A 12,378-nucleotide genomic window follows, 5' to 3' on the forward strand; every position below is an offset into this window, starting at 1 on the left:
TAGAATAATTTTCTCTAATTTCCCAACGGAATAAATCATAACAGGTAATTTCCAGGCTGTACGTTATGCTTTTATTTTACTCAGAGTCCTATACTAACCTTCCCCACATCCACTAATTTAGTATGAAATTCACTAACTCTTTTTAACACATTTGTTAATTGGAGATGTGCTGATAATATAAAATGTAATTCTCTAAACGTCTTTAAATGCGTATCACACTCGCATCTGTTCTGCGGTAAATCTAGGGCGCTGCTGATGTCTGCCGCTAACTTCCGAGAACTATTGAGAGGCTCCATGATCCGCCATTTCTGTTCCAACTGGTCCATTGGAGTCGACTGATTTGACGCAACTCTCTCTCTCTCTGATACTGACAAAATCATTTCCCATTTTTAGGACTACGTCTAGAGGAGAGCAGTACTTGTCATTTTTGAGGACTTTTTTTTCAAATTTCTTTTGAGAGTTTTTTTTTTATTATTTAAATTTTGCTGAACGTATCATAAACACCCAGTTAGCATTATACAAAAATTTTCGAAATGGGTTTCCAGGGGCTTTAAGATTATGTCAAGCTCTGATAATAATGTGTAATGTATTCATTTTGCTTTATGCAGGTGTCTAAACATAAGTGCAAATGCAGGTTTTCACTCCAAACAGAGCACACCTGATTCTACTCATTTAATCAGTCAGCCTTCCTCTTCCACACCGGCAAGATTTGGAAACCCCAAATTAACGAGAGAATGGCTCTCGACGACATCTTACCTCGCTTGTTGCAGTCCTTAGGATGAAATGTAAACTAATTCTGCAACCAGTCGTTAAATTTTTCATTTTGACTACAGTATTGCCATAATTGCAGGCTGGTGGCATCACAGGCAAAAATCACGTCACTGACAAAGACCAATATGGCGCCCATGCCACAAACATTATATCACTGCAACCCATGAAATGGAACTAAAAGCATTGATAATGATTTTATAAACAAGTAGGTTATTTTAATGTTTTGGGTGATTTGTTCTGTTCTCACTCTGTGAGTACTGATATTAGATATTATCTGCTCATTTACTGTAGAACTGTGTTGTGTCCAGTCTGAAATGGTCCATTTTTAAAACCAATTCTTTTCAATCATTCAGAAGAATATATTAACAAATCTGGGCAGCACGGTGGCCCAGCAGGTAGTGTCACAGTCACACAGCTCCATGGTCCTGGGGTTGGTGTGTTCACATGGGTTTCCTCCCACGGTCACCAAAAAGAAAAAAAGAAAAATAAAACCACACAGGTTGGTAGGTGGATTGGCATCTCAAAAGTGTCCTTAGGTGTGAGTAAATGTGAGTGTGTGTCGTCCTGTGAAGGACTGGCGCCCCCTCCAGGGTGTGTTCCTGCCTTGCGCCCAGTGATTGTAGGTATGCTCCGGACCCACCACAACCCTGAACTGGATAAGTGCTTACAGACAATGAGCAAATGAATGATATTAACAAATTTGACATATGAATTTTTGCCAAACACATTTTAATTGTGATTACAAAGTACAAAAATCTCAGCAACTGAAGTAATTTCCCTTTGTTTATATATATATATATATATATATATATATATATATATATATATATAAACAGCATTGAGGTCATCGTGTTCAATCCTACTGGTTGTGGTTCATTTGTGTCACCAAGATAAAAGTGCCCTTGTTTTGAATGGTTTCAAAAAAGGAGTTAGCATCACCAGAGCACAGTTTGGGTAACAGCAGCTGGTCATCTCAATGCAGTCCAGTGGGAATAGGGGTTAGTATTAACTAGCTGAATCACCTCATGTTTAAAAATACTCACCTAGGCAAAAAAGTTCTATATCTAGATGTTGTATAATGAGATGTGATTTTCACAACAATATTTTAATGAAAATACCCAGCCGTATCAGATATTTCAGATATGCAAATTTGGTTGGCTTTTTGTGGGGCATCCTGAAATATCTGGTTTAATGTTGCCTTTTAACAAGAAACAAACTGTCAAATAGGTTATAACATCTTATTACACCTCCAACCTGTCAATGATATAAATCCTGCTTTAAAAAGGCATCTTAGAAGAGTAAACTAGAAGACTACAGTAATTATCCCTGATCAGACTGATATGTTCCAGACCCACACTATCATTGGTTCCCAGTTGTGGACATTTGATACAGAATTGTGGCTTTCACGTTTGACTAGTTGAAGACACAGCTGCTTCCATGCAACAATAAGCAACACTACCTTAAATTAAATAGTATTTTTTAAAACCATGATATAGTTCATTTCAACAAGGATCCATTATTCGTTCCTCAAGCAGAAGGCTGGAATGGATGAATGCCAATTTTTTTAAATAATATTTTACATCTATGCCAATGTTACATAAACAATGACACTATCCATCATCCAAATTTTAATTAAAAAAAATAAACAAATACATTTCCCAGCACGTTCCTTTTATTGATTGCAACTGAATTTGTGTATTATTAATGAGAAATGCTTCATCAGATTAAATAAAACACGGGCTTACCTGATGTTAAACCAATCTTGAACAATGCTTATTTATCTCACCACCAGCTATATAAGCTGGATTTCAAGTCTAATACAGAGCTACAATTTAATTTCATAGGGTCCATTTAATTAGGCCTCCAACCTTTGAAGATGATACACTGCTATAGATTAAATCAGGCAATATTCATGAGTGTGTAGTTTTAATCCAATGATGGAGACAGCATAATGTTGGCCTGAAATATGGCCTGGTTTCTACACGTGAGAACAGCGCTCTCTGCTGGACTGGGCTTGGAATGTAAACAAGGAATTATTTAAAAAAGGAGATCATTCACCTGTACAATCCAGGCCTTACTCCCAGTATGACATATTTACAAATACCCAGATTTTTACTCCATCCAACCAGTAACATACTATTTTCCTTCTAAACGTAAATACAGAGGCTGTCAATCATCTTTATCACTTTATTATACATTAAATATGAGTGATAATGTCAAAAAAAATAATTTGATCTGGGAACCACCACACTGATTGTAGATCAGCATGGCGTTATAACTGGTCATTCTCACTCAAACACACACCAAGAGCCTCTCTCTCATTCACACACAAGTCACTTACATAGAGAGTTCCTCTTAACTATTAAAGTGACATTGACTTCAACAAACAAAATGAAGCACAATTTACAAAATATCCATCTTTCAATATCACAACTGTACAAAGTTTTTTTTTAAAATATGTTTTGCTATTGGCACACCGAGAGAGAGAGAGAAAGAGAGAGAGAGAGAGAGATTTGCACAGACTTTCTACGGCTAATTTGACTACAGAGTGCTATTAAGTCACCTTATTTTAAAGGGAGAAAGGTAACAAAACAGCTTGAAATACCCTTTACCTGCATTAACATTGCATAATAATGTTTATCCTGATTTCTGTTTAGCCTCCTTGAGATGCAGCATTAGCAATAAATCAGACATTTTCACTTGTGTAATAATAAAGGGTTTAAGTAATAAAAAAAAAAAAAAACAATGATTAAGGACCCATGGCATTAGAAAAATAAGATGAATACCAAAAGGCAATATTGTAACATCTCTTACTTCTGAAATGTAATTGTTGTTACGGTACATATTGCCATTATGTGTTTTCATCAGCCATTTACATTTCAAAAAACTTCAAAAGGCAGTCCTGCAGAGCCAATTCTGGAAAGACTTTGAAAAAAGCAGACCACACTGCATTCTTTCACTCATTAACCCATTGTTCGGTCTCTGAACACATACAGATGATGACACACAAACAAAGTAAGCAACTAGAGTCATGAATTGGGCTTCTGCAAAGCCAGTGTTAAAATCTTTATGGCAGCACTTTGAAACAAGGCATTTGTTTGGTCTGTTTGCGCCCCCCAAGCCCCTCCCCCAACAAATCTGCATCAGTAGATTTATAACTTATTACTAGTGGTCAACTGCCTATGTCGAGGTCATGATACTCTCCTCAGAAAAAAAGAAAATCTAATTCCACCCAGAGGCTGTTGGTTTTTAAAATCTTACAAAAGTAACACCCTCTGCTGGTAAGAGAAGAGCAGTGAGGGACCTCCACTTATTTGAAACTTCATTAGAACACTACAACTACAAACCTCAGTGGTAGGACTGGGACACCAACATTTTAAAGTTTACTTTTTCCATTTCAACCTTTATGTTTACATTAAATTAACCAACACTGTTAAAGACCATGTCAGCATATTAAGAACCCAAGGGGGTTCAACTTCCCCACATTGATGACATTGTTTGTTTAACACAGTATTTTCCTTGTCTTTCCCAAGAGAACACGGCAAAGAACAGCATGCATATGAAAAACAGTCAGTGAGGTTAAGAGATTATCACCCACACACTAGCAAACTCTTACATGTTGATTTGTTAATAGACTACAATGGAAGTTCACATGCGGGAGAACAAATGTGAAATCCCAAAAAGGGAATCAATATTCTTCTATTACACAGTGGAGGGATATCAAAATTCAACCCAAACAGTGCTGGTCCTATTTAAGGATGCATCGTTATAATCAGCGTAATATCCAATGCCTTCAAATTCAGCCAGCAGATGTTTTTACAAAGTACAGAATGCACTAAATATTTAAAAATTGATTTCTACATCCATCCAGGTCTTAATCTGCACTCATTTTTCCATTAAAGCCTTAGACATAACTCATACTTAAACATATTTCCATGAACTACTGAACTGTACGGACTGCCAATTTATTGCCATTTGCTGAAACGCTGTCAGTTTTTTGTGTGGTTATTTCCCCCCCCCTTCATTTTTAAAATCAAAACCTTGCCCCTCTTCATATATGGGTGATTTTGTCTTTCAGGAAAAAAACAAAATTACATTATGAATATGCCTTTACATATTACACGTACATGGTAATGCAGGACCAACACTTTGGGGCAACTGGCACCAGACAATAAAAAGCTTATTTGTAAGATAGTTAATGAAGGAAAATGGGAATCCATTCTGTATGATGAAGAGGCTAATAATTTAGTGTAATATACAAAATGCAGTTCCTTAATACAGCTGTTCAGAGTTGACACTGAAAAGGAGGTGTTATTCACATTAGTATACACTTTGTCTTGGACTTCTTTTTTTTCTTCTTGCCTTCCTTACTCATCTTCTCCTTATGCTTTCGGATTTCCCGGACTAATGTGTAAAAGGCATCATCAACACCCTTTAAAAAAAAACAAGTAAGAGGGGGAAAAACAAATTTAAACATGTGTAAACAGACAACACAACACTGATGTCACCACATTTCATCAGAAGAAAAATCAAAACTGCAGAGATACAGGAGCCATTCCTTTTAGCCCCAGCAGAAGTTGCCCAGCTATGCTGATCTAGAATCAGCTACAGTAAATCCTAACTTTAACTGGAGGGGGAAAAAAAAGCAGCATTTCTCAGATCAGCTTACTAGGGCAGGTTCTACCGCTCTCCCCAGCACAGCCCACACTGATTGGTTGAAGTTAGGAGTGTCCCAGCAGCCAGTGGCTGGAGAAGCCCACAGAAGGGCAAGAGAGGGTCAAGCTCAGCCCAAACTTACCCCTCTTACATCACAACACATTTTTTAAGTGGGATGCAGCGCGGCGTCTTTTCTTCTTTGCTGAGTTTTTTCAACCGGTATTGCCTGATCTCCCGGACCAGAGTGTAAAAGGCATCCTCCACTCTCTGTAGCGCAAAACACAACTCCCTTCAATATTAGGGGATGCTCTGGGTGTCACAGAATGGCAGACATATGGAATAGGGTGCGGGGTTGAATTTGGCTCCAGGAGGACGCTAGGGCTCACACTAATGTTTTCATGACAGGGAACTGCCCTCATAGATGTTTTGACATAATACATATAAATGCCCAGCAAATTACACCACGTGGATGCAGCCAAAAATAAAGGTAGTGTTCCCTTTAATGAGTTGAGGCAGAATTTACCTCATTAAAAAGTAAACATTTAAAATTGAAACAAAACATTCAAGCAGGTAATGAAATGGATTCATGGATAAAGCAAACAAGCGCCATTTAATCAGAAATGTTTTTTTGCTTATATTTCAACAAAGCAGAGAAGTTGAAAGAGAATGAATCAGTAGTTTATTTTATGTCCTCAGCACCACAAGGAGTTGTGATTTGAGCACTGCAGAGAAACAAAAGAGGAGCTATTCAACATCAGAGATTTCCGAAAGAGCAGACCTGCACAACCCCTCCCCCGTCTCATTTATTTAATCTGTCTGCTCCCTTTTTTCATGAAAGAATAAAACTGAATTTTATTATATGCATGTATTCTCTACAAGGGTCACAAAACCTGTACATTATTAGCCACAAAGTGATAGTGTGCCTTCAAGTTTTCATAATTAACAAGGAGAAGAACACCTGATTCCACCTACTTAATCTCAAGTCTTTAAGAAACATGTTGTGTATGTTGGAATAAAAATTTACTAGCCTACAAGTATTCATTTGATCACTGTCCCATTTCACTAATGATCTCCCATAGTTAAAGACGGAAACCTGATTAGTGCAAATCAGGTGTTGTGGCCAACTTAATTAAAATCCAAACAAAGCCACAACTGCGTTAGCAATAAAACTGTTCACAATGCATGAAGCAATTCATGAAGATAGAATCAGTACCCCTGCTGTAACAAATCAAAAGGAAAATCAAGCACGCACAGCAAACAAGTGTTCATAATTATTGGTCTGCCATACAGCACCCGAAAATACAGCCAGCTAGACACCATTAAGATACAAACATGAATTATGTATTAAAGTATCCTGATTATTAGTATGTTTACTAAACATTGTGTACTAAATGAATGTACTATTCAACACTACTTGCAAGGGTGCACAGCTGCAAAGTATTGTAAAATTGTATAGTAAAACTCATGACTATATACGCAACAAAGAGCTTGGGGTAAAAACTTTAAAAAAATTATCTACATCAATGGGATTCACCTTTTTGATTAGAATATTAATTAGCTGTTTGGCACCATGATTAGCTTGCCATAACTGTCCTCAGCAATCTCATGTCCAATATTAAGATAAACTCTTGAGTTATCTAAGTTGTATCAGTTCCATTTCAAACACAGGACTCAAAAATAGAGTGAGTGGCTGGTTAAAAATACAAGCCTGATCTTGGTTTAAAAATCTAAAGATGACTGCAAAAAAAAAAGTTTGTAGTTTTTCACTGCTTCATGAAGTGTTAAATTAATGCATTCTGCAGATGTCAATGACATGTACCTGTCTTGTTTTTGCTGAGGTCTCGATGAAGGGAATTCCGTAGCTGCGTGCTAAATCCTGAGCCTGCTTCGTATCCACTGTGCGAGAAGGCAGATCACACTTATTTCCCACCAGAACCATGGGGACATCCTCAGAGTCTTTCACTCTTTTAATCTGCTCTCTGCAAGAGCACAGAAGACACAGCTACATGGTAAACAGGGTGATGCAAAAAGAGAGTCTACCATCGAAATGACTGCTCGTTTTCTCTCATTGCTCAAATTGAGTAGTCAATACAGTAAAGGGTCAGAGGAGGTATGTGATCCAATTATGTGGCTTTGCTACTCATAACTCTATTGATCTCACCTGTAGTGGTGAATGTCCTCAAAAGACTTGGTGTTATTGATGGCAAAGACACAGAGGAAGCCCTCTCCTGTCCTCATGTACTGGTCTCTCATGGCACTGTACTCCTCCTGACCTGCTGTGTCCAGGATGTCCAGTAGACATGTCTCTCCATCAATCACCACCTGTTTTCTGTATGAATCCTACACAGGAGTAATACATAACAATTACCAGTGGTCACTTAGGTTGTCATTATTAGTTAGCTAAAAGGACACATTAAATAAATTTTAAATTATGAGGTCAAAAATATATAGTGTGCAAATATAAACCATGCATTTCTTTTCAAACATTAAGAGCAAATTCATTACGGTACAAAGTAACTATGGAAAATGTAAAAGAAGGTGTTTTGTTTTTCATGCAATAAAGATCTGCTTAAAAACATGAATAAGCATTAAGCAAATTGACGATACACATCTCCACGTCATGTAGACTGTAACTGCTATATTGTAAGGGAGTAATAGTGACAGCCCTATTTTACATCATTGAATATTTCACCATGGAACTGTCATGGTTGCAGTCATGTCACTTGCCACTCAAACCCCTTAAAGTTGCTCCCTTATTTAATATGTTATGGCTGTCCAAAGAAAAACATACATCTGCATTTTTGGTTTACTACATCATTTGGAGACAGCGGCTGTCCTTCATGTGATGTGACAATTTCATGATGAATAGACCAAAAGGACCCATTCAAGTCTAGGGTGTGTTTTTGTTTTGTACCCAGTGATTCTGAGTTGGGTCTGGACCAAACATGACCCTAAACTGGAAAACCAGTTTCAGACAATGAATGAATGAATGAACGAACAGGCAAAATATCTGTCATGCAATAATCTACAAAAAATGGTGGCAATGTTGGTAAAAGTGTTACAGGTACACATTCACTATGGAGACTTGGTTTATAAATTATCCTCAGGCTGTTAGACATCACAGGCTTGTTTCTTAAGGCAGAAAACAGCTGTCTGGAATCTTATAATTACTTAACTACTGAATCTAAAAGAGACCATACACAAGTGCCACTTCAAACACTTAACACTAGACCAGGAAGTTGAAAGCCAATGGTTGAAACCAGAATAACCAGCTCTCGCTTTTTTTTCCCCTTACACACCATTCTAATTTTCTGGATTGTTGCATATGCAGGTTAGCTTCGAACCTTCATTTGAGAGGAGACTAAACACCACTGCATTTCCATAAGTCAAAAGTTAACAAAACATACAGATGCACTTTACCTCTATGGTTGGGTCATATTCATCCACAAAGTGGTTCTGGATGAGCTGTATGGTTAGAGCACTTTTACCCACGCCTCCAGCTCCCACCACCACCAGCTTATATTCAGTCATTCTTTACCTGAATTGAACAGAACACAAAATTAGTTAATTATTTAAAATGAAACAGGGTACCATAAGGTTTGTATAATTCCTCGTTACATTTTACCCTTTAATCCCACCAAAAGAAATATTGTCTTAAGCAGCATGTTTCTCATCATGCTGACTTATGCTCTCACTGAAAATGAGACAAAATATTTTCCTTGCATTCATAATAAGTTATCCATCATATATCTTTAAAACACTGAGCAGTGTAGAATCACACACAGGTGTCCAATACAATACAAAGACCTTAGCTATAATTACAGTATATGAATTTCAGCCAAGAATATAAGTTGTATTCTAGTGAGATGTTCTTGTTCAGTTGAATTTTTATTGCCTGTGAGTCACTCAAAAGCAAACACACAGGTCTGGACTAAAACTAGTCACACCACACTGTCTAGGATACTGGTTGTCTTTACATGCAAACCTGTTAAAAAAGGCTAAGGAAAAAAGGAAAGGTGGGGGGTGAGGGGAGGGGAGGGGGTATTTCTGCACATAAAGACAAGTAGAAAGTGGACTACAATATTTTTAACTGATTTCTCGTTAGGTGTAGCAATGAGACTGGGTAATACAGTATTAAACTAAATTAGGCCCAAGCCTATCATGAATACCACTGTGTGTCAATCATTCATTAACATTCATGACTAAGTTTATGGAAAAGTGCCAGTGTCCATTGTCACCCTATTCAGGAATACTGCATCAAACATTGCAGATAAACCCTGTCACAGATCACGTGAAAAAAATCCCTTAATTTACAAATTACCTCAAAATGATAAAATAGAACAATTGGACACATTCTAGGCAGATCTACATAGTAAGGCATGTATAAATACACAAAAATGTGCTGTACCTTGGGGTGGAGACAATATTTTGACAGACACAACGCACTATTTCATATACAGCAAAGTAATACGTCTATGTGCTATATTCTGTTATAACTGAACTACTATTCAGTGATTTTAATATATTTATATATTGCTTATCACGGTAAGAAAAAGTATCGTGATTACGATAAAATGGTCGCCCACCTCTCCAGTAACGTTAAATTCCAGTCAGCTCGGGGAAAGACAGCACTAAAGCGCATTTTCGTAGGACAAACCGAGACAGAGGTGAATAAAATATAAAAGAAAAAACAGGACACGGCCCTCTTTATAAGTTAATCTGTATTTAGTAACGGGTTTGAAGGAGTTTAGCCGCCAAACCACAGGGGCTGCATTGCAGGGCCCAGACCCTCTGAGTGGAGTTGGCTTCCTACTCGAATTTTTCCGTTCCACCTTAAATTGTGCATGGGTAACATGCAGAATTTACAAAACAATATAACCGCCGCTCAATTTAAGGTGGAACTGCAAATTCAAACAAGAAGAGTGCGAATTAGAAGCTAGCGCCAGACTTAATGTTCGCGCTGGTAAAAATAATACAATTTCTAACAAAAAAACGTTAGACAAGTCTACAGAACCGACAGTGTTTTAGAGAAATCTGGTTAAAGGACCTCAGGTTACCTTTGCCGTTTTAAGTCCCGCGTCCGCGAAATTAGACAAATACGCTGAGCTTAGCCTGCAGTCCTCCCCTTACATAGTTCCGAGTGTTATTTTGGTGATGTAATGCTGACTGCCCGCGGTCGGGACATTGGTATCGGTCTTATATCCGCTACAGCTCCGGCTTTTCTCGGCCTGCTGCTCCCTGCACTCGACGGACGGAGCTCTGCTCTTCACACAAATATGGGCGGATACGTTAAAGCTAAAGAGCACTTACCCACAGTGCACAAACGGGGGTTTTCAGCTGGTTTCGGTAGTTCTTAAAGGCTGGACTGTGTTTAAAACGTGTGCATGAGCCGTGTAACCCTCTCAGTCTGTCTGTTTTGAGCCCCAGCTTGCATCTTTCATTGTGCTCGCTGCCTTACGGGCAGAAAATGTGGGAATAAACACAGTCGAGTCCAGATCGATATCCTTTCAATAAGAGGCGATGGGCGTTATCAACTCATGAGTAGGTGACTGTTTTGTCAACAGTTTTCTGGTGTCACAAGCTAAATAAAAAAAAAAACACTCTGGATCACAATAAACTTGCTAGTGTAACGTAACCGAAACGAAGTACAAGGGGGGACAACTATAGCTCGGTATGTTGTAACCGGCTTTTAACAATCTCCATTGAAAGCAGCAGGTCGCTGAGTGTATCCGAGTTTAAATAGGCCCTAAATATAACCGGGACGTGTTCGACACACGTCACACTTGCACCACTATGTGATTGGCTGAGCCTCCTCTCCATCCTGAGTGTTTCGAGCCAATGCATATCTCGAATATGCCGCAAGGCTCCTCCTACTTGTGTATTAGCTAGACAGAGAGATGATGCTTACGTTTTTAAAAAATTACTTGATGGCCCTTTTCCAGCGAAGAGAACAATAGTGCTGTATGGAATGTGCTTATTTGAGACTAAAGAATGTGTGTACTCTGCCTACATTTTTGGGTAAGCGGAAGGGATTAAATTCAGTTTCGACTACGACAGAACCTTTGTTCTCTCCTTTTTCGAATTTGAGGTGTATGTTCTGCCAGCATGTGCCTCGCTCAAAAAAACAAAATCACGTTTTTTTAAACACACTCACAAGCATGCTGCAATTCACAGTTTAATAAATTATAGCATTTTCTTTGTAAAACATTTGTTTTTGTCTTTTTTTCATGATTATTTTGTCCTTTATTTGGTTAAATTATAATTAAACCACTTATGCATACATTTGAGTATCCAAAAAAACATGCAACCCCAGAGAGCACTGTGTGTGGATTGAGTGTTGAATGGAATGGCATTCTGAGCAGTGTTGATTGAAAAGCGTACTTGGGTATCTAGAAAGGCGCTATTTAAGTGTAAATCAGCAGCAGCAGTAGTATTAGTAGTAGTATTTCAACCAGGACAATTCCAGTCTAAGGCGCAGGGTGTCAGTGTAGACATTCATTGCACCTATTTGTTGAGTTGACTATTTATATTGGAGATCTTACATTTTGAATTACCATTGTATTTATAAACAAAGGCTGAGTGCTACTTCTATACATATAAACATAGAACACACACGCCTTTTGTATTACATTTTTTTCAGGAGCAATTTTCTATGAGATTATAATTATTAAAATATTGGCAAAACATGGGGAATTTCAATGGAGTTAAAATCTGACAATCAAGAAAGACCTGGAAATTCACAGCTACTCTCACCATAAACGTTTGTTAAAGGTTTCATCTTTGTTGCACAGAAGAAAATCAGTGTCTCAGATCAGACATTTAGAGGTGTTTCACTCCCTTTTGACACTGTGAACAGAAGATTTAACATTACAGGACTGGTTAGTATATGTAGCTGTCAAAAAAAAATAGTTGTGAAAGGACATAGACAAAAAAAGAAAGGTAAAAGAAATC

The 12,378-nt window shown here is 37.8% G+C and overlaps 1 protein-coding gene across 3 annotated transcripts; it reads right to left on the reverse strand.

Moving 5' to 3' along the window:
- Positions 1-1,607: 1,607 nt before the first annotated feature.
- Positions 1,608-11,175, reverse strand: kras (v-Ki-ras2 Kirsten rat sarcoma viral oncogene homolog). Of its 3 annotated transcripts, none has more exons than XM_066666876.1 (5): positions 10,738-11,169; positions 8,848-8,965; positions 7,589-7,767; positions 7,247-7,406; positions 1,608-5,203 (listed from the first exon to the last, which is right to left on the reverse strand). In XM_066666876.1, the coding sequence occupies exons 2-5, from the start codon at positions 8,956-8,958 to the stop codon at positions 5,087-5,089; spliced, it is 567 nt and encodes a 188-aa protein (XP_066522973.1). In that variant the 5' UTR covers positions 8,959-8,965; positions 10,738-11,169; the 3' UTR covers positions 1,608-5,086. The 3 variants fall into 3 exon arrangements, with proteins under 3 accessions (XP_066522973.1, XP_066522974.1, XP_066522975.1); XM_066666877.1 differs by lacking the exon at positions 10,738-11,169 and adding an exon at positions 10,485-10,729; XM_066666878.1 differs by lacking the exon at positions 1,608-5,203 and adding an exon at positions 5,253-6,149 and having other exon boundaries at positions 10,738-11,175.
- Positions 11,176-12,378: the final 1,203 nt, after the last annotated feature.

The sequence above is a fragment of the Hoplias malabaricus genome, chromosome 4, assembly GCF_029633855.1.
Source record: "Hoplias malabaricus isolate fHopMal1 chromosome 4, fHopMal1.hap1, whole genome shotgun sequence".
Lineage (NCBI taxonomy): Eukaryota > Metazoa > Chordata > Actinopteri > Characiformes > Erythrinidae > Hoplias > Hoplias malabaricus.